This window comes from Hyla sarda, chromosome 2, assembly GCF_029499605.1.
Source record: "Hyla sarda isolate aHylSar1 chromosome 2, aHylSar1.hap1, whole genome shotgun sequence".
In the NCBI taxonomy this organism is placed as follows: Eukaryota; Metazoa; Chordata; class Amphibia; order Anura; family Hylidae; genus Hyla; species Hyla sarda.
Window position 1 is genome coordinate 235323606 of NC_079190.1, and position 23676 is coordinate 235347281.

The 23676-nt window shown below is 44.2% G+C and overlaps 1 protein-coding gene across 5 annotated transcripts in view; it reads left to right on the plus strand.

The window, feature by feature from the left end:
- Nucleotides 1-23676, plus strand: part of LOC130355880 (uncharacterized) — a 501680-nt gene that overhangs the window by 69646 nt on the left and 408358 nt on the right. For all 5 annotated transcript variants that reach the window (XM_056556685.1, XM_056556690.1, XM_056556686.1 and 2 more), the window contains exons 4-5: nucleotides 3997-4105; nucleotides 12806-12918. In XM_056556685.1, coding sequence (XP_056412660.1) covers nucleotides 3997-4105; nucleotides 12806-12918 — 222 coding nt within the window. The remainder of the gene's footprint in view (nucleotides 1-3996; nucleotides 4106-12805; nucleotides 12919-23676) is intronic.

Consider the following 23676-nt stretch of genomic DNA (forward strand, 5'->3'; position numbering starts at 1 on the left):
CTTCTTAATGTGAGGTAGGATAGTATATAGAAAAACTGACATCAAGTGTGGTCAATAGGTAATTTGGATTCCAGTGTAAATTTTCTATCAGTGAGATGATTTGTGTGGTATCTTAAAGGTAATACAGGGTGTTTTGGACATATGGTTGGAGGAGTTAAATTGGATGTGATGGAACCTGTACTGGAAATCGGATGGCCAGAAGGGTTTTATTCGGTCTTTGTGAATTTTGGGGATAGTGTAATATACTGGGATTCTTTCTTGTGTACCTAACAGAAATTGTTTTTCTTTCATTGTAAGTAAACCAATCTCTGTGGCTTTATTACATAGTTGTTCTAGTTCTTTGCTGTATTGTTTTGTGGGTTCCGGTTTCAAAGGTTGACATGTGTTGGAATCTACTAGTTGGGTCAGGCATTCTTTATTGTAATTTACTGTATCTAAATTCACTATGCCCCCGCCCTTATCAGCTGGGTGTATTGTCATATTTTTCTCTTTTTTTAGTTCCTGGATTGACTGCCTTTCTTTGAATGTTAAATTAGATCTATGCATATTGGGAGGATTCAAACTGATTTATGGAATGCAGCAATGGAAGGTCCCATTTCATATCTGGGATAGAATTTGGATTTTAGAGTGCAATTGGTGTGAATTTAGGGGTCTCTTGCAGTTGTGGTGGTCTCTAGAGGGTGTTTAGTGAAATATTTCTTGAGGCAAAGTTTTCTAATGATTTTTTCTATACCTATGTAGTTGTCGAATTTACTAAGTTGTTGTGTAGGGGCAAATTTGAGGCCTTTATTTAATAGGGATATTTAAGGTTTAGTAAGGGTTGTGGAACTCAGATTAACCCCTTAACGACGCAGGACGTATATTTACGTCCTGCGCTGGCTCCTGCGATATGAAGTGGGGGCGCGCTGCGACCCCGCATCACATCGCGTCGGTCCCGGCGCTCATCAACGGCCGGGACCCGCGGCTAATACCACACATCGCCGATTGTGGCAATGTGCGGTATTAACCCTTTAGAAGCGGCGGCCAAAGCTGACCGCCGCTTCTAAAGTGAAAGTGAAACTATCCCGGCTAGACAGTTGGGCTGTTCGGGACCGCCGTGGTGAAATCGCGGCGTGCCGAACAGCTTACAGGACACCGGGAGGGCCCTTACCTGCCTCCTCGGTGTCCGATCGATGAATGACTGCTCCGTGCCTGAGATCCAGGCAGGAGCAGTCAAGCGCCGATAACACTGATCACAGGCGTGTTAATACACGCCAGTGATCTGTGTAAGAGATCAGTGTGTGCAGTGTTATAGGTCCCTCAAAGTATCTGAACACATAAATAATATTAAAAAAGGGAATGAAAAACATCCTCTCTCTCTCTCTGCACATTTTAATAAATACCATAAACAAGATCCATCACAACTGAAATATTGCGGGTTACAAATTATAAAGAAAGATTGGAGAGGAGGTGATTTTATAGCGAAAATGTCTAGGGCAGAAGCCAGGAAAATTGATTAATTCGAATCTTTGGGGCCGAGGGGGTCTGAACTCCGAAATAGATATCTTTGGCTTCCTGTAGAAACCCTTTGGGCTCTGGCCCGTTCCTGGTCCAATGGCAGGCTGCTTACTCAGCACTTGGATGGGGTCGGCACCCTAGCCCATAGAGTCCACCTCCTAGTAAGTCATATGAAATTCTTCTACATATTCTTTTACATATTCTCAGGTTTTATGCTACTTTCCCTTTGTTCCCTGCTATTTTCCATATCTTTTTTTTTTTTTACATTATTTAAAATTTTTTTTTACATTTTAGCCCAAATTGCCAATAGTTTCTCCATATTCTTCCTACATATATACCCCATCAGGTGAACATCACACCGTCAAGACCCACTACCAGATTTGACAATACATCTCCATATACACTGATACACATTCTCTAAATGGTCTCACTACTGGTACACATAGAGAGACTAAACTGGTTATACAATAATTTTATCATCATTTTATTATTTCTTTTTTACTATTTCTTTTTTATTTTAAGAACTCAATGCAATGATAATGTATTGATTCCTATGTATTTCCATACACTGTGTTGAACATATAACACCAAGACTAGTGAGTGTAAACTCCTAATCTCAATTAGCGGAATCCAGACCATGTATTCCCATTACTAGAACCCACATGCCAATTAAGATGGCATCTATAAAAGACCACCTTGTCTATAGTCAGTTATCTTTAGCCATTGATAAAGGGGAACTCCCCCGAAACACGTCTGGACTTCCACAGATCTCCCTACATGATCTGCCACCGATAAAACTATCCACGTACACTTCTTGCAGGCGCTGCAGTTCCCCGCTTAGTGTACCACCATACAGTGTGATACACGTTCAGACGGCAATCACTGCACGAGGACGCCACTGCCTGGAGCGCTCGCATTACATCCACTGCCTGGACCGAGCCGGACGCCGCTCCGTGCCATCCATAGGTTTGACTACTCCTCAGCATTACCTCCCGGCAGACAGGCAAGTCTCACTATTTGCGCACCGTTCCAGGATCGCAGGCACAGCATCAGAGCAGCAGGTCGGGTGGATACCCGTGCCACCCTGTGATCAGACTGTACTTTCATTTTCTCCTGCACTTCTACTTTAGGCATATTAATGTGATAATAATCCTGCAGCACCATTACCAGTGCTTTGAACATGGCATAAAAGGACATTTCTTTATATCATTGTAGGTGGCAAAATTCCATCTATCTCATACAAATGTATGCATTTTAAAACTTGATAATTAACATTGTATTTATTTTACATTTTATTTATGTGCTGACCCTGTAGCAAGGGCCCTGCTCAGTCCCATACTGTATTGATATATGAATAAAAACCGTATTGTAAAACCAGCAGTATCTCTAGCCATATATTAAAATGTAGTTTACGGACATTACTGTTGGATTAAGGAATGGTTACATGCATATGTTTCACAAACTGTCTGTGATTACTTATCTTCATGTTTTGTGTAAATACATTTACAAATATTTCACATTGGAGTGATGTGAATATATTTAAAGGGGTTCTCCCTTGTTTATACTGTTTTTTGTTATTATGTTTGTGTGTTATGTGTGTATAAGTATGTGTTTTTTTATGTGTTGTGATTATGTATATATGTATTTTCTTACCTTTTGTGAAGATCCGGAAGCTGGCCCCTTTTTCTTCCAGCGGCTTACTGTGTAACCTCGGCCTCCACCATGTTGTGTACGGTAATGGGATGTCGGGGGGTGTGTTCTTGCTTCTGTCCTTCCTATCTTCTGACGTCCGAGGCAAATCTTTTCTTCCTGTTTCTTCCGTGGCTCAGCGATGAATCTGCGGCCTCATCCAGCGCATGCGCAGGTAGTTTGTTTGTTCTTTTTAACCAATAAATTCTAATTGACAAACTGTCTGCGCTTGCGCAAAGCTACGCTATAAGCGTAGACCTAAGGTATGTTACGCTGTTAGCGTAGCACTTGCGTACTCGCGCATGCGCAGACAGTTTGTCAATTAGACAAAAAAAACTTTGTTGGTAAAAAAAAAAAAAAAATACCTGCGCATGCGCCGGAAAAGGCCGCAGATTCGTTGCTGAGCCACGGAAGAAACAGGAAGAAAAGATTCGCCTCGGACGTCAGAAGATAGGAAGGACAGAAGCAAGAGCACACCCCCCGACATCCCACTTACCGAACACAACATGGCGGAGGCCGAGGTTACACAGCAAGCCACTGGAAGAAAAAGGGGCCAGCTTCCGAATCTTCACAAAAGGTAAGAAAATACATATATACATAATCACAACACACATAAAAAAAAAACACATACTTATACACACATAACACACAAACATAATAACAAAAAACAGTATAAACATACCATATATGATAACCATATGAATTCTTAACAGCAAAATGACACATTATAAAATTTGTAATATTTATAAAATATTTCTGTACATTGAGTCTCTTTGCTGACTACATCTCATACTTTTCTTCCATTATCAGCATCCACCAAACATGAGTACAGTAGATCATGAGAAAATGGAAAAAAAAGTGAAGCTGTGGCTTTGGAATCAATGGAAAAAAACAGCAGAGCAATCAGGATGTACTACAGGTATGTTGTTATATAGTTAAGTCAAGAAAAAATTTTGGGTCACAATTTTCATAGTATATCCTTTATACACCACAACAACAATAAATTAGAAACAATGAATTTGAAGTGTGGGCTTTATGCTTTAAAGCATACCTATATGTCCTAGGGACATGTCAAAGGATCAGGGAGTACTTCTTCCCCAGTCCGTGTCTTTCAGTCCAGGAAAGCCCCATAGACATACATTATGTATGTGTATGGGGATGGCATACATTACGTATGTCTATGTGGATGATAGACATGTGCAATTCGGTTCGGCACGAATGTCTAAATTAACGAATTTTACCGTTTTCGTGCATTCGGACCGAACCGAATGCACGAAAACATATTTTGAACATTCCCGAATAGCCACGATAATACGAATAGCAAAGTAACGAATACATTCGTTATTTCCCAACCATAATGCTGTAAATAACGAATGCATTCGTTATCTGTAAACGAACGTGAAAAATTCATTCTGATAACAAATATAATAAAAAGGATATAGATAGTTTGATTTTTCGGATACATTCGGTATTCGGGTACATTCGGTAAATCTTTTTATTCTTTTTTTGGACTTTAGCGATCCTAAAAGATTATGGAGATACCTTTTTTATAAAAATTTCGTAGGGTATCATAAAAAAATCATAATAAAAAAGATACAGTGGTGATGGAAAAAATTGTATCTAATGAAATGTATCATTTTTATTATGAAATGTTTATTCATTTTTAAACAGGGATCAATTTATGTGAGCGGGTAAAGCACTAAAAATGTAGCCGACAATAATGAAAATGTAGTGTGTGCTTGTTTTTCACTTTTAAAAAAAACATTTTTTAGGTAGTACTACTACTCCCAGCATGGAACACACTCTTCCATGATGGGAGTAGTAGTTACCTGTACTAATTGACAGATTGCAGGGGTCCCTTGCGATCATCTTGTATAATGTATAGATGCGCCGGCTGCTCTTCTATGGTCCCCTGCACTCACGTATATGTACACATATTCATATTTCCCGCAGAGCTGTGATTGGCCAGATGGTTCCAGCCAATCACAGCTCTCTGTGAGAAATAGGAATATGTGTATATATACGGCCGTGCAGGGGACCATAGGAGAGCGGCCGCCGCATTCATACATTATACTGGAGGATCGCAGCGGGTGTCAGGAGTGATACCCGCAGTGATCTTTCCTTTACTACAAGTACTAATACTCCCAACATGGAGCACACTCTGCTCCATGCTGGGAGCTGTAGTACCTGTATTAATAGACAGATCGCAGCGGTTACACTCGCTGCCATATGTCTATTAATGCAGGTACTACAGCTCCCAGCATGGAGCAGAGTGTGCTCCATGTTGGGAGTATTAGTACCTGCAGTAAGGGACAGATCCCAGGGATGTCACTTCTCCTGACACCCGCTGCGATCCTCCTTATGTGAATGTCGGGATCAGCTGTTCTCAGGGCTACAGAGCCAGGAGAACAGCTGACCCTGAGCCGTAGGTATACATCGTATATCTACTGCCCAGCAAGAACTTACAGTGAGCTTGCAATGTGTATACAGTATACACATTGCTGGCTCACTTAACCCCTTGCTGAGCTGTGCGCTATGCGCAAGCCCAGCAAGGGAAGAGTTAACTTACACTGCTGGACAGTGTAGGTTAACCCTTTGGGCGGTATACACTATATACAGCTATCTATAGATAGCTGTATACAGTGTATACAGAAGACGAAGTCCAGCTTACTTCCCTCGAGTCCCGGGCGGGGTTCGTGTAGCTCCGCCCCCTAGTGATGACGTCACGGGAACAAGGCTAATTAATCTGAAGCTCTGTTCACATTGTACGTTTTGTATAATGTGAACAGACCCTTCTGGCAGTGTCCACCCAGACAGGGAGACTCCAGCTGTTGCTAAACTACAACTCCCAGCATGCCCAGACAGCCAAAGGCTGTCTGGGCATGCTGGGAGTTATAGTTTTGCACCAATTGGTGGCTCCCTGTTTGGGTAGACATTGCATCATGGGTGCTCTCCCCAGCGGACAGCGCCAAAAATGTCATAACCAATTTTTTGTGTTTTTTTCTTCTCGTTTCAGATCCGTGTATGCAGAGGATTACTGCGGATTCGATGGATTACGGCGGATTATTTATTTTTTCCTTTAATAAAATGGTTAACGAGGGCTGTGGGGGAGTGTTTTTTTAAATAAAATAATTTTTCCAATGTGTTGTGTTTTTTTTTTTTATTGAATTTTCAAGGTTAGTAGTGGACGCTGCCTTATTGACAGAATCCATTACTAGGCCAGGGCTTAGTGCTAGCCCCAAAAACAGCTAGCGCTAACCCCTAATTATTACCCCGGTACCCACCGCCACAGGGGTGCCGGGAAGAGCCGGTACCAACAGGCCTGGAGCGTCAAAATGGTGCTCCTGGGCCTAGGCGGTAACAGGCTGGCGTTATTTAGGCTGAGGAGGGCCAGTAACAATGGTCCTCGCCCACCCTGGTAACGTTAGGCTGTTGCTGTTTGGTTGGTATCTGGCTGAGAATGAAAATACGGGGAACCCTATGCGTTTTTTTTATTTATTTTTTTATTTAAATTTAAAAAAAAAAAAAACGCATAGGGTTCCCCGTATTTTCATTCTCAGCACAATACCAACCAAACAGCAACAGCCTGACGTTACCAGGGTGGGTGAGGACCATTGTTACTGGCCCTCCCCAGCCTAAATAACGCCAGCCTGTTACCGCCTAGGTCCAGGAGCGCCATTTTTGACGCTCCGGGCCTGTTGGTACCGGCTCTTCCCGGCACCCCTGTGGCGGTGGGTACCGGGGTAATAATTGGGGGTTAGCACTAGCTGTTTTTGGGGCTAGCACTAAGCCCTGGCCTAGTAATGGATTCCGTCAATAAGACAGCTTCCGCTACTAACCCTGAAAATTCAATAAAAATAAAAAAAAAACACAACACATTGGAAAAATTATTTTATTTAAAAAAACACTCCCCCACAGCCCTCGTTAACCATTTTATTAAAGGGAAAAAAAATAATCCGCCGTAATCCATCGAATCCGCAGTAATCCTCTGCATACACGGATCTGAAACGAGAAGAAAAAAAAACACAAAAAATTGGTTATGACATTTTTGGCGCTGTCCGCTGGGGAGAGCACCCATGATGCAATGTCTACCCAAACAGGGAGCCACCAATTGGTGCAAAACTACAACTCCCAGCATGCCCAGACAGCCTTTGGCTGTCTGGGCATGCTGGGAGTTGTAGTTTAGCAACAGCTGGAGTCTCCCTGTCTGGGTAGACACTGCCAGAAGGGTCTGTTCACATTATACAAAACGTACAATGTGAACAGAGCTTCAGATAAACTAGCCTTGTTCCCTTCTGTAGCTCCGCCCCCTAATGACGTCATCACTAGGGGGCGGAGCTACACGAACCCGGCCCGGGACTCGAGGGAAGTAAGCTGGACTTCGTCTTCTGTATACACTGTATACAGCTATCTATAGATAGCTGTATAAAGTGTATACCGCACAAAGGGTTAACCTACACTGTCCAGCAGTGTAAGTTAACTCTTCCCTTGCTGGGCTTGCGCATAGCGCACAGCTCAGCAAGGGGTTAAGTGAGCCAGCAATGTGTATACTGTATACACATTGCAGGCTCACTGTAAGTTCTTGCTGGGCAGTAGATATACGATGTATACCTACGGCTCAGCGTCAGCTGTTCTCCCGGCTCTGTAGCCCTGAGAACAGCTGATCCCGACATTCACATCAGGAGGATCGCAGCGGGTGTCAGGAGAAGTGACATCCCTGGGATCTGTCCCTTACTGCAGGTACTAATACTCCCAACATGGAGCACACTCTGCTCCATGCTGGGAGCTGTAGTACCTGCATTAATAGACATATCGCAGCGAGTGTAACTTCTGACACCCGCTGCGATCTGTCTATTAATACAGGTACTACAGCTCCCAGCATGGAGCAGAGTGTACTCCATGTTGGGAGTGGTAGTACTTGTAGTAAAGCGAAGATCACTACAGGTATTACTCCTGACAGCCGCTGCGATCCTCCAGTATAATGTATGAATGCGGCGGCCGCTCTCCTATGGTCCCCTGCACGGCCGTATATATACACATATTCCTATTTCTCACAGAGAGCTGTGATTGGCTGGAACCATCTGGCCATTCACAGCTCTGCGGGAAATATGAATATGTGTACATATACGTGAATGCAGGGACCATAGAAGAGCAGCCGGCGCATCTATACATTATACAAGAGGATCGCAAGGGACCCCTGCAATCTGTCAATTAGTACAGATAACTACTACTCCCATCATGGAAGAGTGTGTTCCATGCTGGGAGTAGTAGTACTACCTAAAAAATGTTTTAAAAAAAAGTGAAAAACACGCACACACTACATTTTCATTATTGTCGGCTACATTTTTAGTGCTTTACCCGCTCACATAAATTGATCCCTGTTTAAAAATGAATAAACATTTCATAATAAAAAAGATACATTTCTTTAGATACAATTTTTTTCATCACCACTGTATCTTTTTTATTATGATTTTTTTATGATACCCTGCGAAATTTTAATAAAAAAGGTATCTCCATTATTTATTAGGATCGCTAAAGTCCAAAAAAAGACTAAAGATTTACCGAATGTACCCGAATACCGAATGTATCCGAAAAAAACAACACGAATACCCGAATACCGAATGTGTCCGAAAAATCTAATCCGAAAATATTGCCGAACCGAAATTTTTTTCCAAAACGAAAAAACGAAACGAAATTAAACAAAAATTTTTCTAGTGCACAAGTCTAGTGGATGACATTATGTCTAACATAATGTCATTTGCAAAGGTCAGAACCTGAGAAAATGAGAATAGATTGAAGTTATTGTAGTAAAGGGTCTATGTCAATATTAAAAAGTAAAGAATAAAGGTTGCAGTCAGTACCCCAAAAATTTCAAATAGTCACAAATTTTTCCCGTTGATTGTTATATTAGTCTGTGCTTGTTTATGGTTAGATTGTAGGAATTTAGAAAAGTTTTCCAAAGCTTCATCCTGAAAGTTCCTGTACTAAAGATGTCTAAGAGATGTGGTCGAAAGCCTTTTCAGTACCTAGGCTTAACAACATTGAGACAGGATTATCAAGGTTCAGGGCATCAACTATAACGGCTATGGCAGTACAAACTGTAACGGTCCGGACAGGAGACTGGAGGTGGATCCACTGGACCAGAGGGGTGATGGCGTGGGCCGTACCCAGGGAACGGAATCTAAGGAGCTACTGGTCTTCACCAGGGCCCGCCACAAAGCGGGATGGTCTTGCTGCGGCTGGTAGCCCCCAGGTCGTTCCACCAGATAGCGACTCGACCCCTCTGGTTGCTGAGATATGCGCGGTACAGGAGGAGCAGGCAGAAGCGTAGTGAGACATAGCGAAGGTCAGGGCTGGCGGCACAGGATCAGAAGCGGTAGTCACAAGCAACAGGTCAAGGCAGGCAGCACGGGTTCAGAGGCGGAGGTCACAGGCAAGGGTCGGCAACTAACAGGGAACACTATAATGGTATGGAACGCTTTCTCTCAGCACGAGGCACAAAGATCCGGCAAGGGCAGGAAGGGGCACGGAACATTTATAGGCACTTTGGGCCAGGCACCAATTAATGGTGCGCTGGCCCTTTAAATTTCATGAAGCCGGTAGGCGCGCGCCCCACAGAGCGGGGATGCGCGCGCCGGCGGACAGAGAGGATGCACGGAGCCGCAGGAGGTAAGGGGCGGCATCGAAATGCGCTATGAGGTATTTCCTTACTCGAGAGAAATTGGGTTACAAATTTTAGGAAGATTTTTCTCCTTTTACCCTTTCAATTCAAAAACTGGGTCTACAAGAATATGCCAGTGTAAAATTTTTTTTTGAAGTTTTAGAATTTTCTCCTTCAATTTGCTGCTATTCCTGTGAAACACTTAAAGGGTTAACAAACCTTTTGAATGTCATTTTGAATACTTTGAGGGTGCAGTTTTTATAATGGGGTCATTGATGGGGTATTTCTAATATGAAGGCCCTTCAAATCCACTTCAAAACTGAACTGGTCCCTGAAAAATTTCGATTTTGAAAATTTTGTGAAAAATTGGAAAATTGCTGCTATTCTTTTGAAGCCCTCTCATGTCTTCCAAAAGTAAAAACATGTCAACTTTATGATGCCAACATAAAGTAGACATATTGTATATGTGAATCAATATATAACTTATTTGGAATGTCCATTTTCCTTATAAGCAGAGAGCTTCAAAGAAAAAAAATATATGCAACATTTTCATTTATTTCATCAAATTTTGGAATTTTTCACCAAGAAATTATGCAAGTGTCGACAAAATTTTACCACTAACATAGTAGAAAGTAGGGATCGACCGATTATCGGTATGGCCGATAATCACGATTTTGGGCATTATCGGTATCGGCAATTACCTTGCCGATAAGCCGATAATGCCCCGCACCGCGACCGCCACCCCCTCGAACCGCCGCACCACCGACCCACCGCACCGCGTCGCACCCCCCACCGTGATGCTGGGCGGTATACCGGTATGGATTTTTGCCCATACCGCTATATCGGTCGGGCCCCTCCCCCACCCCCCGAGTCAATAAAAAAATGAAACTTACCCGTAATGAGGGTGGTCCGGGCCATCCATCCTTCCTTCCTGTAGTGTCCGGGGGCGTTCCGGGTGGAGGGTGAACCGGTCCGGGCTGTCCTTCTCCGGCGGTCATCTTCTCCACTCCGGGCAGGCTCCGGCCTAGTACGCTGCATAGACGCCGCTGCGCAGTGACGCCCGTGCGCAGCGACGCTCCTGACGTCACGGCGTAGCGGCGTCTATGCAGTGTACTAGGCCGGAGCCTGCCCGGAGTGGAGAAGATGACCGCTGGAGAAGGACAGCCCGGACCGGTTCACCCAGAACGCCCCCGGACACTACAGGAAGGAAGGATGGATGGCCCGGACCACCCTGACAGGTAGGGGGAGAGAAGCGGGTGGTGGCGGCGGCGGCATATGGCCCCGCAAAAGCCACTGCAGATCATTGATTTAAAGCACCCGCTTTAAATCAATGATCTGCAGTGGTGTCGCAGGGGGTTAAATAGCCGATAACTTATACCAGAATATCGGTATAAGTTATCGGCTATCGGCCCTAACCTGCACCGATTATCGGTATCGGCCCTAAAAAAACGATATCGGTCGATCCCTAGTAGAAAGTCACGAAAAAAACAATCTCTGAATCAGAATGAACGGTAACAGCGCGTGTGCGGGGACCTCCCGCCACGCTACCCGCATTCCTGACAGGGCAAACTCTGTGTGTCTGACCGGGACGCGCAGGGACGCTGGGGACCGGGGACGGAGGCAGTGGGCGCTCCGGTCCAGGAGCGGGGACCGGAGCGCTGACTGTAACATGAACATTTGTGAAAGTATTTATGTTATGCAAGAAGCTCTTTTAGAGACAGATTACATGTCAGAATGGATTGGACTTTGACAAGTAGTTTGTAATCTTAGTTCATGAGGCAGTGGGTCAGTAAAAAGTTTGGAGTGTCAAGTCTTTTTTAGCTTCAGTAGAAGAATAGTTCTAGTGTCATTAGTTTACAGGGTATGATATGACATTTATAAACTGTATTGAAAAGGACCATTAGGTTTGTGAGTGATTTCAGGTGGAGAACACAGTAATCTTCTTTTGAGAACCCAGCCTGAGGGCTTCTTAAGGAAAGAAAATTGTATTCTTTTTCAATGGCATCTGACCTTTCTGAAGACAAAACTAAAAACAGAGGGACCCACAAAGCAGCAGCAACTGAAGGCGTTAAAGTGAGGGCCTAGTAATGCATCACAAGAGAAAACTCAGCACTGGTGATGCCGATGGATGGATGTATTTCCATTCTGGAATTAAATATATTTATATCTCTAATTATTTGAGTTTATCTTTTATTTAAAGGGGTACTCCGGTGGAAAACTTTTTTTTTTATAATCAACTGGTGCCAGAAAGTTAAACAGATTTGTAACTTACTTCTATTTAAAAATCTTAATCCTTCCAGTACTATCTGCTGAATACTACAGAGGAAATTCTTTTCTTTTTGGAACACAGTGCTCTCTGCTGAAATCATGACCAAAGTGCTCTCTGCTGACATCTCTGTCCATTTTAGGAACTGTCCAGAGCAGCATATATTTTCTATGGGGATTTTTTCCTCCTCTGGACAGTTCTTAAAGTGGACAGAGGTGTCAGCAGAGAGCACTGTGGTCATGATGTCAACAGAGAGCTCTGTGTTCCAAAAAGAAAATAATTTCCTCTGTAGTATTCAGCAGCTAATAAGTACTGGAAGAATTAAGATTTTTTAATAGAAGTAATTTACAAATCTGTTTAACTTTCTGGCACCAGTTCATTTAAAAAAAAAAAAAAAGTTTTCCACCGGAGAAGTGTAGGGGCTATGTAAACAATCACTTCTGTTATGAAAATGCTTTAGGCAATATTTTTGTAAAACCTTTGTCAAGTCAAGTTCAAAGTCTACACTTCAATCACATTTTGATGACTTTGCTTGCAATCCACTGTGATTGTTTACATTTTGGTGGAGGTTAAACTATGAAAATTGTGCCATTTTCTAAATACTACTGGACTCAGCTGTATCTTCTTCATGGACATATTGTATAGAATAGTAAAATATCAACTTGTGTGCTACATTTCTGTTATTTCCATAGATGATGGCACAGAAGATATCTCACCAGAAATGACAAGTTTTATAAATCACACTTTCCAGCTGGTTGAGAATATAATGGATTTGTTTTTAGCCCAACAAGAAACAAAAAACAAGGTAAACAAAATAACTATTTAAACACTAGATCTAATTTTGCAAACATTTGTATTGTTTCAAATAATCTCAAAATTGGACTATGTGGGTTTCTGTGGTTACCAAGAACCTCTGTGTAATCTAATCCTGAATTTACACTCCCTTCCATCTGTTGCCTACTTTTTGTAATCAGAAAATGGCCTATTGTTTAAATTGGTGATGTTTTTTTCTCATTTTCTATGTTGTTATATATTATTAAATAATCCTTAACCCCTTTACTCCTTAGCCTGTTTTGACCCAGGGGTACTCCGGTGGAAAACTTTTTTATTTTTAAATCAACTGGTGCCAGAAAGTTAAACAGATTTGTAAATTGCTTCTATGAAAAAAAAAAGTACCCCTTTAATGACCAAGGCAAATTTTCTAAATCTGACATGTGTCCACTTATTTGGTAATAAATTTGGAACGCTTTTACTTTAAGCGATTCTGAGATTATTTTATCGTGACATATTGTACGTAACATTAGTGGTAAATTTTGATTGATATATTTACCATTTTTTAAGGTCCAAAATTTTGCGAAAAAAATTTAATATTTGCATGTTTCTACATTTTACATTTTCTGCTTGTACGACAAATAGTCATGGCACACCAAATTAATAATTAATTCACATCTACAATATGTCTACTTAATGTTCCCATCACTTGGTAAACATTATATAACTTTTTTAGACTGTTAGAAGGTTTAACAGTTTAGCAGTAATTTTTCAGGTTTTCAAGAAAATTTCAAAATCTGATTTTTCAGCGACCAGTTCAGTTCTGAAGTCGAATTGAGGGGCCTGTATGTTAGATACCCCCATATATCACCCCATTTTATAAACTTCACCCCTTAAAGTAGTCAGAATGTTATTAACCCCTTGGGGACGGAGGGTTTTCCAGTTTTTGCACTTTCGTTTTTTCCTCCTTACCTTTTAAAAATCATAACCCTTTCAATTTTGGAGCTAAAAACCCATATGATGGCTTATTTTTTGCGCCACCAATTCTACTTTTTAATGACATCATCATTTTACCCAAAAATCTATGGCGAAACAAAAAAGAAAAAAAAAACATTGTGCGACAAAATTGAAGAAAAAATGCCATTTTGTAACTTTTGGTGGCATCCGTTTCTACGCAGTAAATTTTTTTGTAAAAATTATACCTTATCTTTATTCTGTAGGTCCATACGATTAAAATGATACCCTACTTATATAGGTTTGATTTTGTCTTACTTGTGGAAAAAAATCATAACTACATGTAGGAAAATGTATGCGTTTAAAATTGTCATCTTCTGACCCCTATAACTTTTTTTATCTTTCTGTGTATGGGGCAATATGAGGGCTCATTTTTTGCACCGTGATCTGAAGTTTTTAGCGGTACCATTTTTGTATTGATCTGACTTTTTGATCACTTTTTATTCATTTTTTATGATATAAAAAGTGACCAAAAAAACGCTATTTTGGATTTGGATTTTTTTGCGCGTACGCTATTGCCCATTTAATTAATTATATGTTTTTATAATGCGGACATTTATGCACACGGCGATACCACATGTTTATTATTATTTACACATTTATTTATTTTTAATGGGAAAAGGGAGGTGATTCAAACTTTTATTAGGGAAGGGGTTAAATGATCTTTATTCACTTTTTTTTAAAACTTTTTTTTTGCAATGTTATAGCTCCCATAGGGGGCTATAACACTGCACACACTGATCTTTTACATTGTTCAGTGGTTTCTTATAGGAAACCATTGATCAATGATTCTGCCGCTTGACTGCTCATGCCTGGATCTCAGGCACTGAGCAGTCATTCGGCAATCGGACAGCGAGGAGGCAGGTAGGGACCCTCCAGCTGTCCTGTAAGCTATTCGGGATGCCGAGATTTCACTGCGACAATCCCGAACAGCTCCCGAAACTAACCGGCAGTGCTTTACTTTCACTTTAGATGCAGCGTTCAACTTTAACCTCTAAAGGGTTAATAGCACGCGGCACCGTGATCAATGCTGTGCGCTATTAGCCACGGGTCCCGGCGTGGCCCCGCGTTATAGACAGGGAGCGGGCTGAGGGCATATAGGTGCGCCCTCCGTCCCCAAGGAGTTAAAGAAGTTCCATGAGGAAAAAGAATGTATCTGCACTCACCATTACTTGCAAACAGACTGCGACTTTATTGCAAAAACCTCCATACATAGGAACAGCAAAACTTCACCCAGTGCAGGGAGGGAGAGCAACTCCACACAGGCAGCTGGGGCGTATCACTGGAACAACAGCACCGTTCCTATGTATGGACGTATTTGCAATAAAGTCGGACTCTGTGTACAAGTAATGGTGAGTGCAGATACATTCTTTTTCCTCATGGATACTGTTTATTGTGGAGTTGCTATATTCTACTAGTATCTGGAAACCCTTAGGCTCCTTTCACACTATGAAAAGGACCCGTTATATAACACCCGTTATAAAATCGCGAGTGCATGCACTATTTCTCCCGCTACTATCTCCCGTCCCAAAATAACGTGCGTTATGAATGACGGGCGAGAATGGGTTAAAATGTGTATTAGAACAATCCCATAGACTATAATGGGATTTACTAATGTAAGTTAGGGCTTTTCTAATGACCATTTTACCCCGCGATTTTATAACGGGTGTTATATAACGGGTCCTTTTCATAGTGTGAAAGGAGCCCTACAAGAGACTACTTCACCTGATTTCCTTTATGCTGTGTTTGCAGCTATAGTAGGAGTGTTGCAGTTCCCATCCCCCCACCTTTGCTTTCTTTGGTTATTGTTTATTAAAGCTTTAGGTGTTTCACAGAAATGAAAACAAAGTGGAGGCGGAATTTAAAAATTTCATTTTTTTGCAGATTATTAATTTTAATCCATTTCTTTTCTGTAGCACAGTAGGTGTTGACAGAGAAATGCAACTCAAGATCTATTCCCTCAAATTCTGATGTATTTAGAAATATTCCATATGTGGCCTTTGTACTCTATGTGACTCACAAACAGGCCTCAGACATGAAGGTGTGCTGTGTGGATTTTGGGGCCTCCTTTTAGTTTAGCATATTTTGTTGCCTTGGGGTGCAAAAATATTTTTGGGAGACAAGTTGACACTATCATTGGTACCATTCTAGGGTACATGTGACATTCATAGTTTTTTATTAGATTTTTTATGAGGTGGTATAAATAAAAATCTATTCTGCTGTTGTTTTTTAATTATTTTTTTAAGTCGTTCGTCATGCAGTGTAAATGACATGTTCACTTTACTCTGCAGGTTGATATGATTATGGCGATACGAAATGTATACAGTAGAATCTTCCAATAGCGGACACAAAGGGGAATAAAAAAGTTTCCGCTATTGAGAGATGTCCCCAATTGGGAAAAAAGGCTCAAAAAATATTTCTAAATGACGGAATACTGTACTGTACTCCCTCCAGAGTGTAATTACCTATAAAAAAATGTAAAAAGCAATATTACAGTAGAATCTCCCAGTGCCTTTTAATCACCCCTTATCCCCCCCATCATTTCATCCACCCTGTATACCCTGTGCTACCTTATGCCTTGTGCCAAATTATCCCCCCCCTTACCCCCTGTGCCACATCATTTCCCCTTGATCCTCCCTGTGCCATTTCATTTCCCTAATATTACCCTCTGTGCAAATTAATCACCCCCCTCTTTATGAAGTGGCAAAGGGGGATAAAGGGGAAATGAAATAGCACAGGGGGAATCAAGATGAAATGATGTGGCAAAGGGGATAAAAAGGGCAAGGGGATGATTTGAAGCAGGAGGAATAAAGTAATGGGAGGGGGATCAGGGAAGGAGGGGCGTGAATGATGTGGCAGGCGGATGTACAGAAGCAGGAGACCACTGTTTAAACATGGGTCTTCTTCTGTGCTGGGGCTTCTGCAGGGAGGGTGCAGTGAGGGCCTTGGCCCCTCACTGGGGTATTGGCTGTACCTCCTGACGGCGACCCTGTGTACAAGGTAGGGTCGGCACATAAGCCTGGTTGTCCCCTATTGGGAGTGTCTTGTCCCCTATTGTTCCCTATTGGGAGTGTTTTGTCCCCTACTGGGTGTGTCCTCATCCAAATACATCAAGTCTTATGGGACTCTGCCGGGGAATTAAAAACTGTCCACTATTGGGAGGTGTCCACTAAAGGAGCTTTCACTGTATACTTTTTTTTTTTATATTTTAGTACATTTATAGCATAAAAACTATTTTTGTTAAAAAATCATGTTTGTACGTCGCTGTATTCTGTGAGCCATAAATTTTTTTAATTTTTTCACTGATGCAATTGTGTGGGAACTCTTTTTTTGCGGGACATGTTAACATTTTTGGGGAGACTATTTTGGGTGTGTTTATGGGTGTATAATATATTTAGAATTTATTTTATTACTTTTTTTTGTAATTGTTTTTCAGATTCAAATTCACATTTTTTTTCCCACATTTAAAAAAATAAAATTTGTACACTTTTTTTTTACACTTTAATGGAGTACAAATCTGTACTCCATTGATTTATGCCTATATCTGTCAGTTTTACACTGAAAGTCATAGGATAGCAGATCAACCTCTAGCTTAGGTATGTTGCCATGACAATGGAGGCCATTGTCACACCTCAGATTGCCATGGCAACCATTGTCGCACTGCTTTCACTTTGAAAGCAGAGTGCCGATCGGTGACAGAGGGAGCTTCCTCCCTCTATAACCCTAATAGACGCTGCGGCCACAGTGACTGCAGCATCGATAGGGTTAACTCACGATCAGAGCGCAGCGGGCGGCCCCCTTCGACAGGGCCCCCCTCACCTCTGATCGCTTCAATGTGTGAAGCGACGGAGGAGAGGGGGAAGGAGGAGACCCCTGCACTATCACTGCTATTGATCTGTCTGTACTAATGGACCAATAGCAGCGATCGCCAGCTGGGGACCGATGCGATTGGACCCAAGACGGCTTCATAACTTTTTAGGATTCTGCTCCATATCATCACAGACAGGATTACCATAAAAGGTTACACCAGTATATAGATAATATTGAATCCTTATTTCAGAAGAGCTGAACCAATGTATAAATATTGTACTTTGATGCACGTGTAACATTTATTCCAAACAACTTTTTATAGATTCAATCTTAAATGGGCACTGTCAGATACAAAAACTTTGAATATGTTGTAAAGCATGCAAAACCAATAGGTTTTGCAATTGCTTTCATTAGAAAATTTTCTGTATTTCATAATGAAAAAGCTAGTCAAACAACTGCCCCCCCCCCCGCCTGCTTGAACACATACTAGTCCTGCTGTGTCCGTGCATCATCACCTATGTCATGGACACACTTCCTTGATTGACAGCTGTGAGCGCAGGGCTCACAGCTGGAGGAAAAATCCTCCCATTGTAAGCTGGTGTTCCGCTACTGTCAGTGAGGACATGCTAGGAGTTGTAGTTTTACTAATGCTAGGGGAGATGTTAGTGTCACGATGCCGGCTGGCAGGTAGTGGACCCTCTGTGCCAGAGAGGGATTGCGTGGACCGTGCTAGTGGACCGGTTCTAAGCCACTACTGGTTTTCACCAGAGCCCGCCGCAAAGCGGGATGGTCTTGCTGCGGCGGTAGTGACCAGGTCGTATCCACTAGCAACGGCTCACCTCTCTGGCTGCTGAAGATAGGCGCGGTACAAGGGAGTAGGCAGAAGCAAGGTCGGACGTAGCAGAAGGTCGGGGCAGGCAGCAAGGATCGTAGTCAGGGGCAACGGCAGAAGGTCTGGAAACACAGGCAAGGAACACACAAGGAACGCTTTCACTGGCACTAAGGCAACAAGATCCGGCAAGGGAGTGCAAGGGAAGTGAGGTAATATAGGGAAGTGCACAGGTGAAAACCCTAATTGGAACCACTGCGCCAATCAGCGGCGCAGTGGCCCTTTAAATCGCAGAGACCCGGCGCGCGCGCGCCCTAGGGAGCGGGGCCGCGCGCGCCGGGACAGAACAGACGGGGAGCGAGTCAGGTAGGGGAGCCGGGGTGCGCATCGCGAGCGGGCGCTACCCGCATCGCGAATCGCATCCCGGCTGGCAGCGGGATCGCAGCGCCCCGGGTCAGAGGACGTGACCGGAGCGCTGCAGCGGAGGGAGTGAAGCGAGCGCTCCGGGGAGGAGCGGGGACCCGGAGCGCTCGGCGTAACAGTACCCCCCCCCTTGGGTCTCCCCCTCTTCTTGGAGCCTGAGAACCTGAGGAGCAGACTTTTGTCAAGGATGTTGTCCTCAGGTTCCCAGGATCTCTCTTCAGGACCACAACCCTCCCAGTCTACTAAAAAAAATTTTTTCCCTCTGACCTTTTTGGCAGCCAAAATTTCCTTGACCGAGAAGACGTCCGAGGAGCCGGAAACAGGAGTGGGAGGAACAGACTTGGGAGAAAAACGGTTGAGGATGAGTGGTTTGAGAAGAGAGACGTGAAAGGCATTAGGGATACGAAGAGAAGGAGGAAGAAGAAGTTTATAAGAGACAGGATTAATTTGACACAAAATTTTGAAAGGACCAAGATAGCGTGGTCCCAACTTGTAGCTAGGGACACGGAAGCGGACATATTTAGCGGAGAGCCATACCTTGTCTCCAGGGGAAAAAACGGGGGGAGCTCTTCTTTTCTTATCCGCGAACCTCTTCATGCGTGAAGAAGCCTGTAAGAGAGAATTTTGGGTCTCTCTCCATATAATGGAAAGGTCACGAGAAATTTCATCCACAGCGGGCAGACCAGAGGGCAAGGGGGTAGGGAGGGGGGGGAAGAGGGTGACGGCCGTACACCACGAAAAATGGGGATTTGGAGGAAGATTCAGAGACCCTGAAGTTATACGAGAATTCGGCCCATGGAAGGAGATCTGCCCAGTCATCCTGGCGGGAGGAAACAAAATGTCGCAAATAATCACCCAGGATCTGGTTAATTCTTTCTACTTGTCCATTGGACTGGGGATGATATGCAGAGGAAAAATTTAATTTAATCTTGAGTTGTTTACAGAGAGCCCTCCAGAATTTAGACACGAATTGGACCCCTCTATCCGAGACAATCTGCGTAGGCAACCCGTGAAGACGAAAAATGTGTACAAAAAATTGTTTAGCCAACTGAGGCGCAGAAGGAAGACCAGGAAGAGGGATGAAATGTGCCATTTTGGAGAATCGATCAACGACCACCCAAATAACGGTGTTGCCACGGGAAGGGGGTAAATCAGTAATAAAATCCATACCAATCAGAGACCAAGGCTGTTCGGGGACAGGCAGAGGATGAAGAAAACCAGCGGGCTTCTGGCGAGGAGTCTTATCCCGGGCACAGATAGTGCAGGCTCGCACAAAGTCCCCAACATCCGTCTCCAGAGTCGGCCACCAATAGAAGCGGGAGATGAGTTGCACAGATTTCTTGATGCCCGCATGACCTGCGAGATGGGAGGAGTGACCCCATTTGAGGATTCCGAGGCGTTGGCGTGGAGAAACAAAGGTCTTTCCTGGAGGAGTCTGCCTGATGGAGGCAGGAGAAGTGGAGATCAGGCAGTCAGGTGGAATGATGTGTTGCGGAGGGAGATCAACTTCTGAGGCATCCGAGGAACGAGAGAGAGCATCGGCCCTAATGTTCTTATCGGCAGGACGAAAGTGAATCTCAAAATTAAATCGGGCAAAGAACAGAGACCACCAGGCCTGGCGAGGATTCAGCCGTTGGGCAGACTGGAGGTAGGAGAGGTTCTTGTGGTCGGTGTAGATAATAACAGGAAATCTTGATCCCTCCAGCAGATGCCTCCATTCCTCAAGTGCTAATTTAATGGCTAGAAGCTCTCGATCCCCGATGGAGTAGTTCCTCTCCGCTGGAGAGAAGGTCCTAGAGAAAAAACCACAAGTGACAGCATGCCCGGAAGAATTTTTTTGTAGAAGAACAGCTCCAGCTCCCACTGAGGAGGCATCAACCTCCAATAGGAAGGGTTTGGAAGGGTCAGGTCTGGAGAGCACGGGAGCCGAAGAAAAGGCAGACTTGAGTTGTTTAAAGGAGTCTTCTGCTTGAGGAGGCCAGGACTTGGGATCAGCATTTTTTTTGGTTAAAGCCACGATAGGAGCCACAATGGTAGAAAAATGTGGAATAAATTGCCTGTAATAATTGGCGAACCCCAAAAAGCGTTGGATAGCACGGAGTCCGGAGGGGCGTGGCCAATCTAAGACGGCAGAGAGTTTGTCTGGATCCATCTGTAGTCCCTGGCCAGAGACCAAATATCCTAGAAAAGGAAGAGATTGGCATTCAAACAGACATTTCTCAATTTTGGCATAGAGTTGGTTGTCACGAAGTCTCTGAAGAACCATACGGACATGCTGGCGGTGTTCTTCTAGATTGGCAGAAAAAATTAGGATATCGTCCAGATATACAACAACACAGGAGTATAACAGATCACGAAAAATTTCATTGACAAAGTCTTGGAAGACGGCAGGGGCATTGCACAGTCCAAAGGGCATGACCAGATACTCAAAGTGTCCATCTCTGGTGTTAAATGCCGTTTTCCACTCGTCCCCCTCTCTGATGCGGATGAGGTTATAGGCGCCTCTTAAGTCCAATTTAGTGAAGATGTGGGCACCTTGGAGGCGATCAAAGAGTTCAGAGATGAGGGGTAAGGGGTAGCGGTTCTTAACCGTGATTTTATTAAGACCGCGGTAGTCAATGCAAGGACGTAGGGAGCCATCTTTTTTGGACACAAAGAAAAATCCGGCTCCGGCAGGAGAGGAGGATTTACGGATAAAGCCCTTTTTTAGATTCTCCTGGACGTATTCGGACATGGCAAGAGTCTCTGGGGCAGAGAGAGGATAAATTCTGCCCCGGGGTGGAGTAGTACCCGGGAGGAGGTCGATAGGGCAATCATAAGGCCTGTGAGGAGGTAGAGTCTCAGCTTGTTTTTTGCAGAAAACATCCGCGAAGTCCATATAGGCCTTAGGGAGACCGGTTACTGGAGGAACCACAGAGTTACGGCAAGGGTTACTGGGAACCGGTTTTAGACAGTTCTTGGAACAAGAGGACCCCCAACTCTTGATCTCCCCAGTGGACCAATCCAGGGTTGGGGAATGAAGTTGAAGCCAGGGAAGTCCAAGGAGAATCTCCGAGGTGCAATTGGGGAGGACCAAAAGTTCAATCCTCTCATGATGAGATCCGATGCTCATAAGAAGGGGCTCCGTGCGGAAACGTATGGTACAGTCCAATCTTTCATTATTTACACAATTGATGTAGAGGGGTCTGGCGAGACTGGTCACCGGGATGTTGAACCTGTTGACGAGAGAGGCCAAAATAAAATTTCCTGCAGATCCAGAGTCCAAGAAGGCCACTGTAGAGAAGGAGAAGGCAGAGGCAGACATCCGCACAGGCACAGTAAGACGTGGAGAAGCAGAGTAGACATCAAGGACTGTCTCACCTTTGTGCGGAGTCAGCGTACGTCTTTCCAGGCGGGGAGGACGGATAGGACAATCCCTCAGGAAGTGTTCGGTACTAGCACAGTACAGGCAGAGGTTCTCCATACGGCGTCGTGTCCTCTCTTGAGGTGTCAGGCGAGACCGGTCGACCTGCATAGCCTCCACGGTGGGAGGCACAGGAACAGATTGCAGGGGACCAGAGGAGAGAGGAGCCGAGGAGACGAAACGCCTCGTGCGAACAGAGTCCATATCTTGGCGGAGTTCCTGACGCCTTTCAGAAAAACGCATGTCAATGCGAGTGGCTAGGTGAATAAGTTCATGTAGATTAGCAGGAATTTCTCGTGCGGCCAGAACATCTTTAATGTTGCTGGATAGGCCTTTTTTGAAGGTCGCGCAGAGGGCCTCATTATTCCAGGACAATTCTGAAGCAAGTGTACGGAATTGTACGGCATACTCGCCAACGGAAGAATTACCCTGGACCAGGTTCAACAGGGCAGTCTCAGCAGAAGAGGCTCGGGCAGGTTCCTCAAAGACACTTCGGATTTCCGAGAAGAAGGAGTGTACAGAGGCAGTGACGGGGTCATTGCGGTCCCAGAGCGGTGTGGCCCATGACAGGGCTTTTCCGGACAGAAGACTGACTACGAAAGCCACCTTAGACCTTTCAGTGGGAAACAGGTCCGACATCATCTCCAGATGCAGGGAACATTGGGAAAGAAAGCCACGGCAAAACTTAGAGTCCCCATCAAATTTATCCGGCAAGGATAAGCGTATCCCAGGAGCGGCCACTCGCTGCGGAGGAGGTGCAGGAGCTGGCGGAGGAGATGACTGCTGAAGCTGTTGTAGCATAACGGTCAGTTGAGACAGCTGTTGGCCTTGTTGCGCTATCTGTTGTGACTGCTGGGCGACCACCGTGGTGAGGTCAGCGACAACTGGCAGAGGAACTTCAGCGGGATCCATGGCCGGATCTACTGTCACGATGCCGGCTGGCAGGTAGTGGACCCTCTGTGCCAGAGAGGGATTGCGTGGACCGTGCTAGTGGACCGGTTCTAAGCCACTACTGGTTTTCACCAGAGCCCGCCGCAAAGCGGGATGGTCTTGCTGCGGCGGTAGTGACCAGGTCGTATCCACTAGCAACGGCTCACCTCTCTGGCTGCTGAAGATAGGCGCGGTACAAGGGAGTAGGCAGAAGCAAGGTCGGACGTAGCAGAAGGTCGGGGCAGGCAGCAAGGATCGTAGTCAGGGGCAACGGCAGAAGGTCTGGAAACACAGGCAAGGAACACACAAGGAACGCTTTCACTGGCACTAAGGCAACAAGATCCGGCAAGGGAGTGCAAGGGAAGTGAGGTAATATAGGGAAG